Consider the following 20,590-nt stretch of genomic DNA (forward strand, 5'->3'; position numbering starts at 1 on the left):
GCAAACAAAATAAGACAAAAACGAAACCAAGAAAACACGCTCTCAGTAGCTCCCAGGCCTCCAAGTGGAGCTGGAGAGGCTCCCACGGCCCGGGTCTTGAGGAACAGGGGGGTCTTTTAGGTGAGCTTGAATATAGGGGGCGGGGATGCAGTGGGAGCCTGGCAGGTGTGGGGCGGCCAAGCCAAGGCAAATGGGTGTGACTGACAGTGAGGAGGCTGGACTAGAAAAAGCCTCTCTGGAGGCCTCAGTTTCTTTATTTGTCAAATGAGCTCCAGAGGCCCAATGCAGCTCCACCAGGTCCCTCGCCTGGTAGAAGGAAAGGTTCTAAGAGGCTCTAAGAGGCATCCTCAATCATGAGATCAGGAGATAGACAGGCCTGCGCCCAACCCCAGCTCCGCCCGCTGCTATTTCCATGCCTCCGACAAGTCCCTTACCTCACTGACCTCCTGCTTCCTCTTGTAGAAAATGAGATTGATGGGATGGGCGTGGTGGCTTTTGCCTGTCATCCCAGCACTTTGAGACACTGAGGCAGGAGAATCCCTGGATGCCAGGAGTCTGAGACCAGCTTGGGCAACACAGTGAGACCCCATCTCTACGAAAAATTTTGAAAAATAGCCAGGCGTGGTGGTGCACACCTGTGGTCCCAAGTACTCAGGAGGCTGAGGTGGGAGGATTGCTTAAGCCCAGGAGTTCAAGGCTGCAGTGAGCTATGATTGCACCACTGCACTCCAGTCTGGGCAACAGAGAAAGACCCTGTCTCAAAAAAAACAAAACACAAAACAAAACAAAACAAAAACAAGAAAGAAAACAAAACAGAATTGATGATACTTGCTTGATTTGGGAGAACGTATTCTGGCAGAGTTTCAGAGCCAGGAGGCTGTGCTCAAGTTCCGGCTCAGCCACTTAGTAATTGTGTGTCCTTGGGAAGTCACTGAGCCTTGCTGAGTCAGAGTTTCTTCATGCCTTACATGAGTACCCCCAGCCTACCTTATAGAATTAATGAAAGCTTAAATAAGGTGGTGTTTTCAATCCAGGAGCTAGAGCATAATGGGTGCTGAGTTACTACTTTTCCCTCTTAACTCACGTAGCACTTGCTACCAGAAGTAGAGTTCAGCAACGCATCCTGCCTTGATTTGCTGATTAATGTTATGTTTGTTGGCCATGTCTCCACAACAAGATTTTAGACTTCATAAGATCATGGGCCATGTTGCCGAGCACCATGGCCCGCACACGGTAAGCATGGAGTAAACAGTCTCCAGGCCGCGCACTGTGCCCCGCACACAGTAAGCATGGAATATAGTCTCCATGCCAAGCACCAAGGGCGATTCACTGGTATCAGGGGAACCCACCCCCAATATTTCAATGTAGGTTCTGTTTTCCATAAGTGTCGGCCGGCTGAGAAATAAAGAGAAAGAGTACAAAGAGAGGAAATTTACGGCTGGGCCGCTGGGGGTGACATCATATATTGGTAGGACTGTGATGCCCACCTGAGCCTCAAACCAGCAAGTTTTTAATTAAGGGTTTCAAAAGGGGGAGGGGTGTAAAAACAGAGAGTATGTACAAAGATCACACGCTTCGAAGGGCAAAAAGCGGAACAAAGATCACATGCTTCTGAGGACACAGGGCAAAAGGCAAAGCAGAACTACTGATAAGCGTCCAACAAAGATCCCAAGGCAAAGGGTAAAAGCAGAACCACTGATAAGGGTCTATGTTCAGTGGTGCACGTATTGTCTTGATAAACTTCTTAAACAACAGAAAACAGGGTTCGAGAGCAGAGAACCGGTCTGACCACAAATGTACCAGGGCGGAGTTTCCCCACCCTAGTAAGCCTGAGGGCTCTGCAGGAGACCAGGGCGTATCTCGGTCCTTATCTCAACTGCACAAGACAGACATTCCCAGAGCGGTCGTTTATAGACCTCTCCCCAGGAATGCGTTCCTTTCCCAGGGTATTAATATTAATATTCCTTGCTAGGAAAAGAATTTAGCAACATCTCTCCTACTTGCAAGTCCATTTATAGGCTCCGCAAGAAGGAAAATATGGCTCTTTTTCCCAACCCCGAAGGCAGTCAGACCTTAGGGTTGTCGTCCCTTGTTCCCTAAAAATTGCTGTTATTTTGTTCTTTTTCAGGGTGCACTGATCTCACATTGTTCAAACACACATTTTACAATCAATTTGTACAGTTAACACAATTATCACAGTGGTCCTGAGGTGACATACATCCTCAGCTTATGAAGATAATAGAATTAAGAGATTAAAGTAAAGACAGGCATAAGAAATGATAAAAATATTATTTGGGGCCGGGCGCGGTGGCTCAAGCCTGTAATCCCAGCACTTTGGGAGGCCGAGACGGGTGGATCACGAGGTCAGCAGATCAAGACCATCCTGGTTAACACGGTGAAACCCCGTCTCTACTAAAAATACAAAAAAAACTAGCCGGGCGAGGTGGCGGCACCTGTAGTCCCAGCTACACAGGAGGCTGAGGCAGGAGAATGGCATAAACCCGGGAGGCGGAGCTTGCAGTGAGCTGAGATCCGGCCACTGCACTCCAGCCTGGGCGACAGAGCGAGACTCCGTCTCAAAAAAAAAAAAAAATTATTTGGGAACTGATAAATGTCCATGAAATCTTCACAATTCATGTTCCTCTGTGGCTCCAGCCAGTCCCTCCGTTCAGGGTCCCTGACTTCCCACAACAACTCAGACTGTGGCACTTCCTAGTTTTCTTTTAGAGACAGGGTCTTGCTCTGTCTCTCAGGCTGGAGTGCAGTGGTATGATCACGGCTCCCTGAAGCCTTGGCTTCCCAGGCTCAAGCGATCTTTCCACCTCAGCCTCCCAAGTAGCTAGGACTACAGATGTGCACCATGGCACCTGGCTAATTTTTTCATTTTTGGTAGAGGCAAGGTCTCACTATATTGCCCAGACTAGTCTCCAATTCCTGGCCTCAAGTGATCCTTTCGCCTCGGCCTCCCAAAGTGCTGGGATTACAGGTGTGAGCCACCATGGGCAATAGCATTTTCAATGATTTAAACACAATTTGAGGAGGTGCTATATTCAGGCTTATATGTTCTGGAACTTTTCCTTTTCATGATTTAAACTTCCTGTATAACAATGTCCTGTATCTTGTGGCTACTAATAACTAGAATAATAATAGCTAACTTTATTGAATGTTTACTGTGTGCTTTATCTACATCACCTCATTTAATCTTCATAACAACCTGATGAGGTAATTTATTATTATTTCCACTTTACAGATGAGAAAACTGAGGCTGAGGAAAGTTAAGTAACAAGTGAACTTTCCACAGCTAGTACTGTAAGTGGGAGAACTGAGATTTAAGTCCAGGTCTTTCTGATACTGGAGTTCTTGTCCGTGAGCACTCTGCTATACTGCCTCCAAAATAATGGCATGCATGCAAGCACCGGGCACATCATAGGTACTCAGTAAAAGTTGGCTCTCTTCCTTCAATCAAGAAGTGTATCAAAGGCTGGGCACGGTGGCTCACACCTGTAATCCTAACACTTTGGAAGGCCAAGGAGGAAGGATTGTTTGAGCCCAGAAGTCTGAAAACAGCTGGACAATATAGTGAAATGCCATCTCTACAAAACATAGAAAAAATTAGCCAAGTGTTGGTGGCACATACCTGTAGTCCTAGCTACTTGGGAGGCTGAGGTAGGAGGATCACCTGAGCCCAGGAGGTGGAGGTTGCAGTGAGCTGTGTTTGCACCACTGTACTCCAGCCTGAGTGACAGAGTGAGACCCCCAAGCAAGCAAGTGAGCAAGCAAGCAAGTAGACAAGCAAGAAAGAGAAGGAAGGAAGGAAGGAAGGAAGGAAGGAAGGAAGGAAGGAAGGAAGGAAGGAAGGATGGAAGGAAGGAAGGAAGGAAGGAAGGAAGGAAGGAAGGAAGGAAGGATGGAAGGAAGGAAGGAAGGATGGAAGGAAGGAAGGAAGGATGGAAGGAAGGAAGGAAGGATGGAAGGAAGGAAGGAAGGGAGGGAGGGAGGGAGGGAAAAGAAGGGAGTCTAGGATGAAGTGGGCACCTAAACAGGTGAATAGGGTGGGTAAAAACCTCATCCCTGCCCTCAGGCGGTAGACACTCTCCAGTCACAAGCTCTAATGTGCTGTAGAAAAGCCTCAGGTTCTCGGGGGGTTTCCAGCTGAGCATCTGGAAGGCTGCAGTGCAGTTCCGTGTCCAAGCACTGCAGAGCCTCAGGCAAAGGTGTCATCACTCAGTGCGACACTCCTGGAAGATCTGTTTCCGGGGGGGGGCTACAGCTTGGCAAGGGGAATGCAAGAGTCCCTAGCCAGTCTTGGATCTCGACTTGGCATTCCCGAGAGACAGATTCTCTGGTCCCCCGTCCCAGCCCTGAAACCCGCAGCCTTTGACCCAGAGGTAGAGGAGCAAGCTCTCCGTGAAGTCCTGGTCTCTGGAATCCCTTCTTTGGGGACAAAATGACATGAACCTGCCACAGAGCCTGTTTTTGAAACAAATCAAAGAGCTATTTTGAGCAATCACCTCCAGCAATCACGACAGCATAACTTGTGCAGCTGGAACTAGGTCACCAAGTCATCTCACCGGCACCAGAAGAAATTCATCTGGGAAGGCCACCAGCGCGGGGAGACGAGAGAGGAGCCCTGCCCTGGCCGCTTGTCAAGACATCCACGTTTCAAAGGACAGCTGAAGACACAACAGAGACAGGGGCTCGCTATGCATTTCCTTTTAAAATTGGCAATAATCCGGCCACAGAATCAAGGTAAAGTCACCGAATCCTCTGGTTCTGGGTTCGGTACGATTGTAGCTGCTGGTGGTTGTCATGGAAACCAGCAGAGGTGTCAGATCTGAGCTCTGACAGTCACAGGAGAATCTGAACTTATTCTGTTATGAACTGTTTTTTCTTTCTCTTTTTCTTTTTCTTTTCTTTTCTTTTTTTTTTTAAATAGAAACTGTCTTGAACCTGGATAAACAGGCCCCAAAGTTCTTCCTCCGCCCGGCTTGGATATGTTTCTGTTTCCGTTTTCTGGCTACACAGAATCTAACACCGCATCAGGAATTGGCCCTGGTGCTCTGTAAGACCTTTCGTTCGGTCTCTTTTCAGTTACCACAGACGGAGACCTAAATCGACCTAGGTTAGGTGAGAAAAAAAAAAAGATTCATTATTGAGTAAATTATCAAAGTGATATTGAATACCTTTTTTTTACTTTTTAAATTTTTTATTTAATTCTAATTTTAAAATTTATTTTTTCATTTTATTTATTTATTTTTTCCCACAATGTAGGTGGAACGACCGAAACTGGCCTTAAAATATTTGGAAACCCAAAGATGGCCTTGGGCTGGGCGTGGTGGCTCATGCCTGTAATCCCAGCACTTTGGGAGGCTGAGGCAGGAGGATCACTTGAGCCCAGGAGTTGGACACCAGCCTGGGTAACAAAGGGAGACTCCTTCTCCACCAAAAATTAAAAAATAAGCCAGGTGCCATGGCTCACACCTATAGTCCCAGCTACTCAGGAGGCTGAGGTGGGAGGATCACTTGAGTCCAGGAAGTTGAGGTTGCAATAAACTATGATCACACCACGACACTCCAGTCTGAGTGACAGAGTGAGACCCATCTCTAAAAAATTTTTTAAATTAGCTGGGCATGGTGGCATTTGCCTGTAGTCCCAGCTACTTGGGAGGCTGAGGCAGGAGGATGACTCAGCCCAGGAGGTCGAGGCTGCAGTGAGCTGTGATTGTGCCACTGCACTCCAGCCTGGGTGACAAAGGCAGACCCTGTCTCAATAAAAGGGTGGGAGATGACATTAGGAGTCTCTCTCTGTTTTTTGTTTTTTTTTTTTAACTTTTGAAATCATGGGTTTTAGTTTATTATTTTTAATATATTTCTGAAAATATATAATATCAAGACGGTCTGACAATGATTTTTTAATACTTTCCAGTTCCGCCAACATTGCTGTCATGCATCCTTGATAACAATGCTATCCCTGAACCGGGACGGGGGTGGTGAGGTGGGGTTGCTGGCGGAGTATCTTTCTGAGTCAGTTAAAGTCACTGAGGAGGGCCCATACCTCAATGTGAGTTTGAGTTACAATTAGAAATTAGTCATGGAAGGACATGTCTACCACGGACATCTTTCCTCACATTTAAATTATTCCATTTCTTTCCTACAGTCCTCCTTCTATCTTTAGTTCCATTTTAAATAACTCTTCATCCTACATACCCATTTTTCTTGCTTCCTTTTTCTCCCTTTTGTCCCACTAGTATAACATAAGAGATTGTGCTTCAGTAAACTATCCTCATGTGGGGAGAAAAAAAATCAAAATGTGATCAATGATAATAGTTGAACAAAGTTAAGATTGCAGGCTCTAAAAACTAAGTGATTCATTGTTGAATGCCGCAAAGCACTCTATGTTTCCTTTCCAAGATGATGACTCTTCGTATATTTCCTTTGGCATATGGGCATCTTGGCTTTTAAAGTATCAGTGGCATAGCTCACAGCTCCGAGAGATGCAGCTCTGTGGGCTGAGGACACAGCACTGATTATGCTTGCTTCTAACCCTGGAACCAGGCCAAGTCCATGGAACACTGCTATGTGTTTGACTGGCCATTTCTGCCTGATGTCACTACAAATCTTTTTGACTTCATTTTCCGCCATGGGTAGATACGCTTCATATTCTAAGCTAATGACTTTTTTCCCTTCAAAGTTATTTCTTGTAGTCCCTACAAATAGGGATACTGCACCACAGAGCGGAGAAATCACCAACTGTGGGACTTCATCTACTGGAAGTTTCTCGGTAGTAACGTTTATAACCTCTTTAGATTTCTCTTCACCTTCATCCATGTCTTTCCTAGATGGCTCAAAAGCACTATCCTCCACTAATGGGGAATAACAGCAATTTCGTCTCCTGGTTGAAGCGGAGGAGCTGATCTCCAAGCTTGTCATATTCTTGATGAACAGCAAATAGTACCTGATTTCTAACATCAGCCAATCCAGGATGTCGAGTTTCTATCTCCTTCCACGGCTGCAGTGCTTTTATTTCTTGTGGCACAGAAATGGTCTCTGAACGAACTCCTGTTATTTCAGCACTTTTTGCAAAATACAATACTTCAGCCTGGCACAGTGGCACCATCCCGCCGGGGACAGCTGGACCAAATCCGTCTCTCTCTGTTTTGCCATCTCTCATCTTCGAGTCCATCACACTCTTGCTCTGTCGCCCAGGTGGAGTGCTGTGCCATGCTCACTGCAACCTCCACCTCTCGGGCTCAGGTCATCGGTCCACCTCAACCTCCTGAGTAGCTGGGACTACAGGCATGCACTACCACGCTTGGCCAATTTTTCATATATTTTGTAGAGATAGGACTTCACCATGTTGCCCAGGGTGGTCCCAAACACCTGGACTCAAACAATCTGCCTGCCTCAGCCTTCCAACGTGCTAGGAGTACAGGCATGAGCCACGGTGCCCAGCCCCATCAGACTCTGGGGCTCCCCCTTGGCAAGGGATGGAGCAGGCAGCTCTGAAGTCACATCCTCATGCTCTTTCCGCTTTAGTTTAAGGGAGAGAAGTTGGCTTCGAGGATGAAAAAAATCCCAGGTGGGTTCTGATTGCCTCAGCTGGGAACAGGTGCTCGCGCCTGGGCCAGCTGCCACGTGTGAGGTGGGACTGGAGTCCTGAGGTGGGAGCCAGCAGCCCATAGCAGTCATGCGAGGGGACTGGGGAAGGGCCGTGCCCTGCTCACTCAAGTCCTCCGCCCTCTGAGATAGCCAGGTGTTGGAAAGGCTGTAAAACACGAATTCCGTCTCACGTCTGTATACAGACGGCAGCTACATTTGTTGTTCCTTCTAGGGGGTCCATACTTGTATCAGTCTGAGTCCAACCCGGAGAGATAAATCACATAGTAATTTGAACAGAGAAAATTCAATATAAAGAATTATTTACATAGCGAGGGATTACAGCAATGAGGGGTTGGCTAGTAATGAAGAAAGGAGACTCTAGTGAACCAGCCCCAGGACTGAGAGAGCCTCCACCCGCGCCCCAGGCGGAGATCCAGACCTGTGCAGCTGTGACTCTGAATGGCAGAGAAGTTGTTGTGGTGCCCTGTGGCAAATCCTTCTGGAAGTCTGCCCTCTGAGGTGCCAGGTGTCTTGACTGCTAGAGGCATGCTGCTATAAAACGGCGCCAGGGCTGGCGGGCGCCGGGCTGGGCGGGGAGGTTCAGTCTCCTGGGTGCTGCTGGCTGCAGTCACTGTAGGAGCTGGGCACTGGAGGAACCACCCAGTGAGCACCCTGGAACCCAGAGGCAAGTCAACCTCTTTTCCTTCTCCAGTGTCTAACACCCTCTACTGGCAAGATTTCAGTGCTAGCTAGCCCAGGAAAAAATAGTTAAAGGTCCAGATCCATTTCACAGAGTAGTCCAAAAGGGGGAATTTGGAGCCGAGAGTCCAAAATGCATAAACTGGGCTGGGCGTGGCGGCTCATGCCTGTAATCCCAGCAGTTTGGGAGGCCAAGGCAGGAGAATCACTTGCACCCAGAGTTAGAGACCAGCCTGGACAATATAGTGAGATGTCTCTACAAAAGATAAAAATTAAGAAAATTGCCAGTCCTGGTGGTACATGCCTGTAGTCTCAGCTACTTAAGAGGCTGAGGCAAGAGAATAGCTTCGGCCTAGGGGTTGGGGGCTGCAGTGAGCTGTGGTAGCACCATTGCATGCCAGCACCTGGGCAACAGAGCAAGACCCTGTTGCAAAACAATTATATATATATAATGCATAATACCGAAGATAATTACTCTCTGTCGGGGAAATATCCAGATTTTAGAAGCCATAAAGCAATGAAGTAGATATTTAGCATCAACTATGTGTTCCATTTAGATTTGAATCTAACAGAAATTAGGCACTATAGATCATTGTTTAGCAGCCTGATATGATGAGAGCGAGTCTACCACATGAAGCCTCCTTGTGGATACTTCAAATCACAGGGTGGGAAGGCTTGCTTCCTCTCCAGTTACTAAAGAAATTAAATTTAAAATTATATCAATGTATCATTTTATACCTACTGGCATAAATAAAGATGATAGGCCAGGCGAGGTGGCTCAAGCCTGTAATATCAGCACTTTGGGAGGCCAAGACGGGCGGATCACGAGGTCAGGAGATCGAGACCATCCTGGCTAACACGGTGAAACCCCGTCTCTACTAAAAATACAAAAACTTAGCCGGGCGAGGTGGCAGGCGCCTGTAGTCCCAGCTACTCGGGAGGCTGAGGCAGGAGAATGGCATGAACCCGGGAGGCGGAGCTTGCAGTGAGCTGAGATCCGGCCACTGCACTCCAGCCTGGGTGACAGAGTGAGACTCCGTCTCAAAAAAAAAAAAAATAAATAAAAATAAATAAAGATGATAATGAACGCAGTGCTGGTCAAGTACTGGATACAGACATGTGTAAACATCACTGGTGTCACCAGTTTATTACAGGGGTTCAGTCTTTTTGAAGGAAAATAATAAAGCAGGAGCCTTAAAATAATATTACTCTTACTCAGTAATCAAAAACCTCTGAATGTATTGCTTTTTTTTTTTTTTTTTTTTTTTTTGAGACAGAGTCTCACTCTGTCGCCCAGGCCGGAGTGCAGTGGTGCAATCTCGGCTCACTGCAAGTGCCGACTCCCAGGGTTCACACCATTCTCCTGTCTCAGCTTCCCGAGTAGCTGGGACTACAGGTGCCCGCCACCATGCCCGGCTAATTTTTTTGTATTTTTAGTAGAGATGGGGTTTTACCGCGCTAGCCAGGATGGTCTCGATCTCCTGACCTCATGATCCGTCTGCCTCCGCCTCCCAAAGTGCTGGGATTACAGGCGTGAGCTGCCATGCCCGGCCCTCTGAATGTATTTCTAAGTTAAAAGTTCAAGGCCAGGTGCAGTGACTCATGCCTGTAAATCCCAGCACTTTGGGAGGCAGAGGTGGAAGGATCACTTGAGCCCAGGAGTTTGAGATCAGCCTGAGTAACATAGGGAGATCCTGTCTCTACAATAATTTTTAAAAATTAGCCAGGTGGGCCGGGCGCGGTGGCTCAAGCCTGTAATTCCAGCACTTTGGGAGGCTGAGACGGGCGGATCATGAGGTCAGGAGATCGAGACCATCCTGGCTAACCCGGTGAAACTCCGTCTCTACTAAAAAATACAAAAAACTAGCCGGGCGAGGTGGCGGGCGCCTGTAGTCCCAGCTACTCGGGAGGCTGAGGCAGGAGAATGGCGTGAACCCGGGAGGCGGAGCTTGCAGTGAGCTGAGATCCGGCCACTGCACTCCAGCCTGGGCGACAGAGCGAGACTCCGTCTCAAAAAAAAAAAAAAAAAAAAAAATTAGCCAGGTGTGGGGGCGTGCAGCTAAGGTCCCAGCTACTTGGTAGGCTGAGGTGGGAGACTCACTTCAGTGTGGTTTGAGGCTGCGGTGAGCTATGATCACACCACTGCCCTCCAACCTGGGCAACAGAACAAGACTTTGTGTCTAAAATGATAATACTAGTTCAAAATAAAGGTCTATCTGTACAATAATATTTATAGTGAAAGAAACCAGGCACATTCCTCCATATATCTCCCAACTCCCTGAGCCCAGCACAAACACATTCCTCCATATATCTCCCAACTCCCTGAGCCCAGCACAAACACATTCCTCCATATGTCTCTCAACTTTAGAAAAACAACACCTGGGAAATCTCCAATAAGGGCACAGCGGGAACCAATAAAAAATGCTAAATGTATAATGTTAACCAATTGTAATGTTGTAACCAAAAGAATTCCCTTGTTCCCCTGTAACTTTACATATCCTGTTTACATCGGGCTATAAAAAGCAAGCACTCGCATTGTTCAAGGCCCTCTTGTACGCTGTGGAATGGAGGGACCAAGTTCGAACTTGCAGTAAAAGATCCTTGCCGCTTGGCTTTGACTCTGGACTCTGGTGGTCTTCTTTGGGGAACAAACGGTCTGGGCATAACATCTGGGGGCTCGTCCGGGATTCCCCAAGCCCACCAGACCCCTGGTCAATGGATCTACCAGGATCGATCTGCTGATAGGTGAGCCGGCTCGTCTCTGTTTGTCTGTCTGTGTCTGTTCTGAACCTGTGTCTGTAACTCGCGAGGTCTGAAACTGAAGCTGACGCAGTCCTGGCGGACGCGCTATAGGACAACCAGCGGAGACCGGTGGGAGACGTCCCCTGGCTCTCGTCTGATTTAGATTTTTATCTGAACTGATTCTGACCCAGGCTCCCGGAGCACGCTTGTGGCTAGAAATTATTAATACGCCAGATTTCCTTTACAGGAATTCTAACCCATATTCTTTTACAGGGAGAGACTACAGATTATTACAGGATGGGTAATACCCAGAGCACTCCCCTATCTCTCCTTATAAGTAATTTCAAGGATGTTAGAGCAAGGGGCCATGATCTTAGTATGGAAATCAGGAAGGGAAAGCTAATTACTCTGTGTCACTCCGAATGGCCTGCCTTTGATGTGGGGTGGCCACCCGAAGGGACGTTCGGACTTCCTGTCATCACTAGAGTAAAGTCCAAGATTTTGCTACCTGGGCGTGCGGGCCACTTGGATCAAATTCCATATATCCTCATATGGCAGGACCTTGTTGAGAACCCTCCTCCTTGGCTGTCCCCTTTCCAATTAGCCCCCCCTGAACCCTGTAAGGCGCTGGTTGCTCAGCCGCTAAAACCCAAGCAACCGACTGCCCCCCCATCCTGTTCTACCTGATAGCAGGGACCCACTGTCCACAGAACCCCCTCCATACCCTTCCGGGCCCCGTGCCCCAGGCCCCAGCCCCCCGGGCTGAGCCGCGGGAAGGAGCAGGCGGACGGGAGGCAGCCGACGCACCCGGACCCGCTGAAAGTGAAAGTAACTTTGAAGGGCTGGCGGGGCGGACGCGAGGGTGCACTTTGCGGGCTAGCCCCCCCCAGCCGCCTGACTCCACAGTGGCTCTACCCCTTCGGGAAATAGGACCCCCAGATGACACGGGAATCCCCAGGCTCCAGTATTGGCCATTCTCCACCAGTGATCTGTATAACTGGAAGACCCAGAGTGCTCGGTTCTCAGACAACCCCAAAGATTTAATGGCTTTACTGGATAGTGTCATGTTCACCCACCAGCCCACTTGGGATGATTGCCAGCAGCTCCTCCGAATCTTGTTCACAACGGAGGAGCAAGAGAGAATACAGGTAAAAGCTAGAAAGCTGGTCCCGGGGGACGACGGTCAACCGACTGCCAACTCCGACCTCATAAATGTGACTTTTCCTCTGACCAGGCCGGCGTGGGACTACAACACGGCAGAAGGTAGGGGACGGCTACACCTTTATCGCCAGACTCTAATGGCGGGTCTCCAGGCAGCTGCTCGCAAGCCCACTAATTTGGCTAAAGTATACTCTATTCTGCAGGGAAAGACAGAAAGCCCAGCCACCTACTTAGAAAGATTAATGGAAGCTTTTAGACAGTACACCCCCATAGACCCAGAGGCTCCAGGAAGTCAGGCAGCTGTCATAATGTCTTTTGTAAATCAGGCAGCCCTAGACATTAAAAGGAAACTCCAGAAATTAGAAGACTTAGAGGGAAAGAAGATTCAGGACCTCCTTCAGATAGCTCAGGGGGTTTACAATAACAGAGATACTCCAGAAGAAAGGCAATTTAAGGCCACTGAAAAAATGACCAAGGTCCTGGCAGCAGTAGTACAGAAAGAGCATCTACAGCCAGAGAACACCCAACCTAGGTGGTCCCCCAGACATGATAATCTGAGCAAAGACCAATGCGCATACTGTAAGGAAGCTGGCCACTGGGTAAGAGACTGCCCCAAAAAGAAACAACGAGGACAGGGACCCCCTAGGTCTACACCCATACTAGTCACTCAAGACGAAGACTAGGCAAGACGGGGCTCGGACCCCCTCCCCGAACCTAGGGTAACTTTGAAAGTGGAGGGGTCCCCGGTCCAGTTCTTGGTCGATACAAGAGCACAGCACTCAGTCCTAGTTAAAACTAAGGGAAAATTATCCTCCAAGTCCTCGTGGGTACAAGGGGCCACAGGAATTAAGAAATACCCCTGGACAACACAAAGAACAGTAAACCTCGGAGCCAGGAATGTAACCCATTCCTTCCTGGTCATCCCTGAGAGCCCCTGTCCCCTATTAGGGAGGGACCTGCTAACTAAAATGGGAGCACAGATCCATTTCCTGCCCGAGGGGCCTGTCATGACCAACTCCCAAAATCAGCCCGTGTCCGTCCTGACTATAACCCTTGAAGATGAGTACCGGCTCCACCAGGAGCGAGCAGCCCCTGACCAGGACATAGCAACCTGGCTCCAGTAATATCCAGGAGCTTGGGCGGAAACGGGGGGCTTAGGACTAGCAAAACACCGTCCTGCCTTGTTTGTTGAACTTAAGCCTGGGACAGACCCCGTGCGGGTACGCCAATACCCAATGTCCCTAGAGGCCAAAGAAGGAATTGCCCCGCATATCCGCCGGCTCCTTGACTAAGGGGTCCTTCGCCCATGTCACTCGCCCTGGAACACTCCATTGTTGCCGGTATGAAAACCTAATAGCGGAGAATACAGACCTGTACAAGACTTCAGAGAAGTCAATAACAGGGTTATGGACATACATCCAACTGTGCCTAACCCGTACACCCTCCTGAGTACCCTAAACCCTAAACATCAATGGTACACTGTTTTAGATTTGAAAGATGCTTTCTTCAGTTTGCCTTTAGCCCCTCAGAGCCAAAAGCTCTTTGCCTTCGAGTGGACTGACCCTGGGAGGGGCATAAGTGGCCAACTGATATGGACCAGACTGCCGCAGGGATTCAAAAACTCTCCTACCCTGTTCGACGAGGCCCTCCATGAAGACCTGGGTGAGTACCAACGCAAACACCCTGAAATAACCTTACTACAGTATGTTGATGATCTCCTGATTGCTGCTGAGACCCAGGAAGCTTGTATTCAAGGGACCAAGAGTCTCTTACAAACTCTAGGGAACCTAGGCTACCGAGCCTCAGCAAAGAAAACTCAAATCTGTAAATCAGAAGTAACATATCTGGGGTACCTGCTAAAAGGAGGGCAGCGCTGGTTAACAGACGCCAGGAAGCAAACTGTCCTGCAGATCCCCAGGCCACAATCCACCCAAGAAGTAAGGGAATTCCTGGGGTCGGCAGGATTTTGTAGACTATGGATACCTGGGTTCGCAGAACTGGCTAAACCCTTATATCAGGCAACACGGGGGCAGCAGCCATTTAATTGGACAGAGGAAGCCGAGTCAGCTTTCCAACAGATCAAAACCGCCCTACTCTCTGCGCCTGCATTGAGACTACCTGATGTCACCAAGCCCTTCCACTTATACGTGGACGAGAGCAAGGGTGTCGCCAAGGCGGTAATAACTCAGAACTTAGGCCCCTGGTGGAGGCCGGTTGCCTACCTGTCAAAGAAATTAGACCCAGTGGCTGCCGGGTGGCCCCCTTGTCTCCGAATGATTGCGGCCACGGCCCTGATGGTACGAGATGCTGATAAACTTGTCATGGGTCAAGAATTACGGGTCGTTACCCCACATGCCATTGAGGGTGTACTCAAACAGCCACCTAATCGATGGATAAGTAACGCCCGGCTCACCCACTACCAAGGACTACTACTGAATCCTCTCAGGATAACTTTCCTGCCCCCAACAACCTTAAACCCTGCCTTGCTGCTGCCCAACCCGGACCTGGACGCCCTGCTCCATGATTGCACCGAGATACTAGCTCAGGTGCATGGAGTTCGAGAGGACCTGCAGGACCGCCCACTTCCTGATGCCGACCTCGTCTGGTTCACTGATGGGAGCAGCTTCGTATACCAAGGCCAGAGGTACGCTGGAGTGGCAGTGACTTCAGAGACTGAGGTAATCTGGGCGGAACCCCTGTCCCCGGGAACATCGGCCCAGAAGGCCGAACTGATAGCGCTCACCCAAGCTCTTACCTTAGGGGCAAGGAAGAAACTGACAGTATACACAGACAGCCGATATGCTTTTGCTACGGTGCACATACATGGGGTCATTTACAGGGAGCGAGGGTTACTAACGGCTGAAGGAAAAGAAATAAAGAACAAGCAAGAGATCCTAGCCCTGTTAACAGCCCTGTGGAGACCAGAAAAATTGGCTATTGTACATTGCCCAGGGCATCAGAAATCAACCACTCCAATTGCTCAAGGCAACTTTCTGGCAGACCAAACTGCAAGGAGTGTGGCAAAGGCTCCCAGCCAACTCCTTGCACTCCAGCTCCCTGATCCGGGCCCCTGGGACTTGCTATATCTCCCTGATTATTCAGAACAAGATCTCCAGTGGTATCCCGGCCCGCGGGATAGTCAGTGTAGGCCCTGGAGGAGGGGGTGGGAATTTGGGGAACAAGAGACACGAGAAATGGAGACAAGACAGTGCTCTGATCAAGTCTCGTTTAATGGTGGTAATGCAATGCCTTATATACATTTGGAGGGGAAGGGGTTGGGCTAAGGCGGAAATGACCTCATTGCGGAAGGCGTGGCCAGATAGGCTTCGGTTTCTCCGGTCGGACGTCATGTTGTGCCTGCGCTGTCAGGTAGTCTTTTCGCGGGCGCGGGAAAAATGAATGAAGAAGAAGCAGGAAGAGCGCCATTTTTTAATGGTGGTATTAATACAGGGAAGAAGGTAAATCTAGGGAGAAGGTGTGGGGTGGAAATGAATATAGCTCAGGCATTTAATCTTTAATTATTATTCGCTATGGCCGGGGCATGCAGCTCCGGACACAGTGGATCGATAAACTTCCCCTGAAACAGATCCAGAATGGGTGGTGGACTGATACAAATGACCAAACCATCCTACCAGAAAAATTAGGACAACAAGTGTTAGTACACATCCACCGAACCACCCACCTGGGTGTCCAGCGGATGGTAGACCTAATCAGATGCTCCAAGCTCAAAATCAGACATATAGCCGAGATGGCCAGCAGCATTGTGACAAGTTGCAAAGTCTGCCAGCTTAACAACGCCTACCCCCAATCCCAGGCTGCAACGGGAACAAGGCTCAGGGGAACCAGGCCCGGTATCTACTGGGAAGTAGATTTTACTGAGATAAAGCCAGGAAAATACGGGTATCGGTACTTACTTGTCTTTGTAGATACTTTTTCAGGGTGGACTGAAGCATTCCCAACCAAAAGGGAAATTGCTCAGGTTGTAGCAAAGAAAATCCTGGAAGATATCCTCCCCAGGTATGGCTTCCCCGTCCAGATAGGGTCAGATAATGGGCTGGCCTTCGTTGCTAAGGTAAGTCAGGATTTGGCTTCCAACCTTGGGGCAAATTGGAAACTACATTGCGCTTACAGGCCCCAGAGTTCAGGACAGGTAGAAAGGATGAATTGGACCTTAAAGGAGACCTTAACTAAATTGACTATGGAGACTGGCGCTAATTGGGTGGTCCTTCTCCCCTACGCTCTGTTCCGGGCCCGTAATACCCCTTACAGACTGGGCCTTACCCCTTATGAAATCATGTATGGCAGACCCCCAGTCCTGGTCCCCAGCCTAAAAGATGATCTGCTCAAGTCTGAAACAGAAAATGTCTCTGAACTCTTATTTTCCTTACAAGCCTTGCAGAAAATTCATCAAGAAATCTGGCCCAAGCTGAAGGAACTATATGAGACCGGTCCCCCACCGACACCCCATCCGTACCAGCCGGGAGACTGGGTCCTGGTCAAGCGACACCGACAAGAGACCCTAGAACCCAGGTAGAAAGGACCACTCCAGGTACTCCTAACCACACCCACCGCCCTGAAGGTAGAAGGCATCGCATCGTGGATCCACTACACCCACGTCAAGCCAGTGGACCCAACCTCCGACCTTCTGGGACCAATCACGGCGGCGGCTGAAGCACCGGCCACCTGAACTGTCAACAGAGCTAAGAACAACCCCTTAAAACTCACCCTGCGCCGGCAGCATAGCTCACTGCACACATGCAGTTAGGTAGTCTAACCCTAACGTTAGTCGCCCTAGTGGCCGCCAGGGAAAACACAAAACCAGCTCCTAATCCCTTTGTCTGGAGATTCTGGCTTTATGAAAACTGAACCCACCCTGGGCAACCTCATAAGCCCGGGAAATTATTGGCCAGTGCTGATTGCCCCTCCTCAGGGTGCAATAGCCCAATTCTACTAAATTTTACTAGTTTTCAAATAGCCAAACCTATGGCACCAATAATATGCTTTGAGTTTGATCAGACTAAATACAATTGTAAGCACTATTGGTGGCACCAAAATGCCAGCTGTCCTTATAACTATTGTAACATTCATAGATTCCGTTATTGGGGAGAGGAAGAACAGTTAGACCCTAAGTGGGCCTTCCATCGTAGACGGGATGGAGACTTTTCATATACATGGATAGTTAGAGACCCCTGGAACTCCCGCTGGACCACGCCTCAACATGGGGCTGTATACTACTCCCCCTCCTCCACATGGCCTAGCAGTCACCTCTATCTGTGGCGAGGTCTAGTGCAGGTACTGCCTCTGGTCCATGGAAATATCCAACGACAAGAAAACAGACTAACACAAGACTTATGTCCTTTCTCCTGGTTAAAATTATTACAAGAAGGACTAGAACTTGCTAACCTTACAGGACTTCACAGCCTGTCTGGCTGCTTTCTGTGTGCCACCCTAGGGCGTCCACCGCTAACCGCTGTCCCTCTGCCATGGGGATCCTCTACCTCTGCCCAAGCTAACAACCTCCGAAACCTCTCATATGCCCCTATCCTTAACGTGCCCCTATACCTAAACCCCAGTCAGGAGAAGTTTCCCTACTGTTTCTCAGGAACCAATTCCAGCCTCTGCAGCATCACTGCAATGCCCCCTAATATCACCCTAAGGGCTCCGCCAGGCATATTCTTCTGGTGTAATGGAACATTATCTAAGAACCTATCTAGTCCCTCTGTTACCAACCTACTGTGTCTTCCTGTCACATTAGTTCTCCGGTTGACTCTACTAACTGCCGGCGAGTTCCTAGGGTACACCGGTAACTGGACTAGTACTGCTATTCACCCAGTCCCTAGACCGAGACCTGCACGAGCCATATTTCTCCCCCTCATTGCGGGAATCTCCCTCACCTCGTCCCTCATTGCGGCCGGACTGGCGGGGAGAGCCCTAGGTCACACCCTCATAGAAAGCAACAAGTTGTACCAACAATTTGCCATTGCTATGGAGGAGTCAGCTGAGTCCCTTGCCTCCCTTCAGCGGCAGCTCACGTCCCTAGCTCAGGTAACCTTGCAGAACCAGAGGGCCCTAGACCTACTCACTGCTGAAAAAGGTGGTACATGTATGTTTCTAAAAGAAGACTGTTGTTTCTACATAAATGAATCAGGGCTTGTAGAGGACTGGGTCCAACAGTTACGCAAGCTAAGCACAGAAGTAAAAAAACGGCAGTTTGCTTCAGCTGCAGACCAATGGTGGAATTCCTCTGTGTTTTCCCTGTTAGCCCCCTTCCTTGGACCCCTGCTAAGTCTACTATTTCTGTTTACCGTAAGACCTTGTGTTGTTAACAGAATTTTACAATTTGTCAGGGAAAGATTTGACACCGTACAGCTCATGGTCCTCAGAGCCCAATACCAACCTGTAAACGCTGAAACAGAATCAGACTTATAAGACCCAAGATTGGCTCTAGAGGTACCTAAGAAAAGGGGGGAATGAAAGAAACCAGGCACATTCCTCCATATATCTCCCAACTCCCTGAGCCCAGCACAAACACATTCCTCCATATGTCTCTCAACTTTAGAAAAACAACACCTGGGAAATCTCCGATAAGGGCACAGCAGGAACCAATAAAAAATGCTAAATGTATAATGTTAACCAATTGTAATGTTGTAACCAAAAGAATTCCCTTGTTCCCCTGTAACTTTACATATCCTGTTTACCTCGGGCTATAAAAAGCAAGCACTCGCATTGTTCGAGGCCCTCTTGTATGCTGTGGAATGGAGGGACCAAGTTCGAACTTGCAGTAAAAGATCCTTGCCGCTTGGCTTTGACTCTGGAATCTGGTGGTCTTCTTTGGGGAACAAACTGTCTGGGCATAACATTAGTAGTATTAATTTATTATAGAAAGAAAGGTAGAAAACCCAAATGTCTAATGAATAAAGAAAGGTTACAGCCAGGCTCAGTGGCTCACATTTGTAATCCCAGAATCCAAGCGCTTTGGGAGGCCGAGGCGGGCAAATGGCTTGAGCCTAGGAGTTTGAGACCAGTCTGGGAAACAGGGAGAAACCCTGTCTTTACAAAAACTACAAAAATGAGCCAGGCATAGATAGTGACAGGCGCCTATAGTCCCAGCTACTCAAGAGGCTGAGGTGGGGGGATGGCCTCAGCCCAGGAGGTCGAGGCTGCAGTAAGCCATGAAATCATCACTGCTCTTCAGCCCAGGCCACAGAGTGAGATGCTCTCTTAAAAAAAGAAAAAAGGAATATGAGGATGAAATTAGGCAAAGTGAAGAAAATAGCACCAAAAAAAAAAAAAAAAAGAAAGTTTACATACTATGATTATAACTATGGGGAAGAAACTTTATACACAGGTTACATGAATATACTAAAAACCACAGAATTGTACACTAGGTGTTTGAATTTTATGGTATATGAATTATATCTCAAATGTAAAAAAAAAAAAAAAAAAGACTACGTGAGGCCTCGGGGACAAGTAAACATTTCTGTGGTAAAGGAAGGAGATGTGTTGCTTATGTATTCTTCCAAAGTTGTTTAAATCTGAAGTTTTCGGTTAAAAGTTTGATTCTGCAGTCTCTGTCCTACTTTTTTGTAGTAGGCCTAAGCTGTTCCCTCACCACACAGCCCTCAATGGGCTCACTCTACTTTTTTTTCTTTTTTTGAGATGGATCCTGCTCTGTCTCCCAGGATGGAGGGCAGTGGCGTGATCTGGGCTCACTGTAGCCTCTGCCTCCCGGGTTCAAGCGATTCTTTTGGCTCAGTTTCCCCAGCAGCTGGGACTACAGGCGCCCGCCACCACGCTCGGCTAATTTTCGTATTTTTACTAAAGATGGGGTCTCACCATATTGGCCAGGCTGGTCTCGAACTCCTGACCTCGGGATTCGCCCACCTCAGCTTCCCAAAGTGCTGGAATTACGGGCGTGAGCCCCGCGCCCGACCGCTCACTCTGCTTCTAAGGGGTCTTCTACTCCCATGAGTGAGAGGTCAGGCTGCAAACACCGAGCCGCGATCCCACTGGCGGGAAGTGTCAGGGACTCTGAGGGGCAACGGTGCTTCTGACCGCGAGGGTTCGTTTCCTGCAGGGAACTGTCCGTCGGGGACGGTGAGGCCTCTGGAGTGCACATGTGCAGAGCCTCAGCCTGGCTCTGAGGACTCAGCAGTCAGGGTTCTGTACACAGCGGGCTCAAGGGCTGCAGTCGAATTGGACGGGGGCGATGCAAGTGCCAGGAAAACACGGTGCTTTTACTTAGATGGCATATTTATTCCAGGCGGCTTTGGAGAGTGCCGGTGACAGTTATGAAGATAGGGGCAAAAGCTTCCACAAGCCAATACATGGTGATACCAGCCAAATAAGGTAAATGTCATGACTATCTTCCGCATTTCGTACCACCAAA

The 20,590-nt window shown here is 48.7% G+C and overlaps 2 protein-coding genes across 2 annotated transcripts; one reads left to right on the forward strand and one right to left on the reverse strand.

The window, feature by feature from the left end:
* Nucleotides 1-4,545: 4,545 nt before the first annotated feature.
* On the forward strand, nt 4,546-19,010 carry LOC135969369 (endogenous retrovirus group FC1 Env polyprotein-like). The gene is made up of 3 exons (XM_065538908.2): nt 4,546-4,749; nt 4,937-5,127; nt 16,593-19,010. The coding sequence occupies exon 3, from the start codon at nt 17,185-17,187 to the stop codon at nt 18,628-18,630; it is 1,446 nt and encodes a 481-aa protein (XP_065394980.1). The 5' UTR covers nt 4,546-4,749; nt 4,937-5,127; nt 16,593-17,184; the 3' UTR covers nt 18,631-19,010.
* On the reverse strand, nt 6,353-7,136 carry LOC102117396 (molybdopterin synthase catalytic subunit). Its single transcript, XM_074031676.1, has one exon. It carries the CDS (start codon nt 6,967-6,969, stop codon nt 6,394-6,396), a length of 576 nt encoding a protein of 191 aa, XP_073887777.1. The 5' UTR covers nt 6,970-7,136; the 3' UTR covers nt 6,353-6,393.
* Nucleotides 19,011-20,590: the final 1,580 nt, after the last annotated feature.

The sequence above is a fragment of the Macaca fascicularis genome, chromosome 1 (assembly GCF_037993035.2).
Source record: "Macaca fascicularis isolate 582-1 chromosome 1, T2T-MFA8v1.1".
NCBI lineage: Eukaryota > Metazoa > Chordata > Mammalia > Primates > Cercopithecidae > Macaca > Macaca fascicularis.

Bases quoted from the DNA above. Each gene is read 5' to 3' on its own strand.
- LOC135969369 (XM_065538908.2), top strand. From the start codon at position 17,185: ATGGCACCAATAATATGCTTTGAGTTTGATCAGACTAAATACAATTGT.
- LOC102117396 (XM_074031676.1), bottom strand. From the start codon at position 6,969: ATGTTAGAAATCAGGTACTATTTGCTGTTCATCAAGAATATGACAAGC.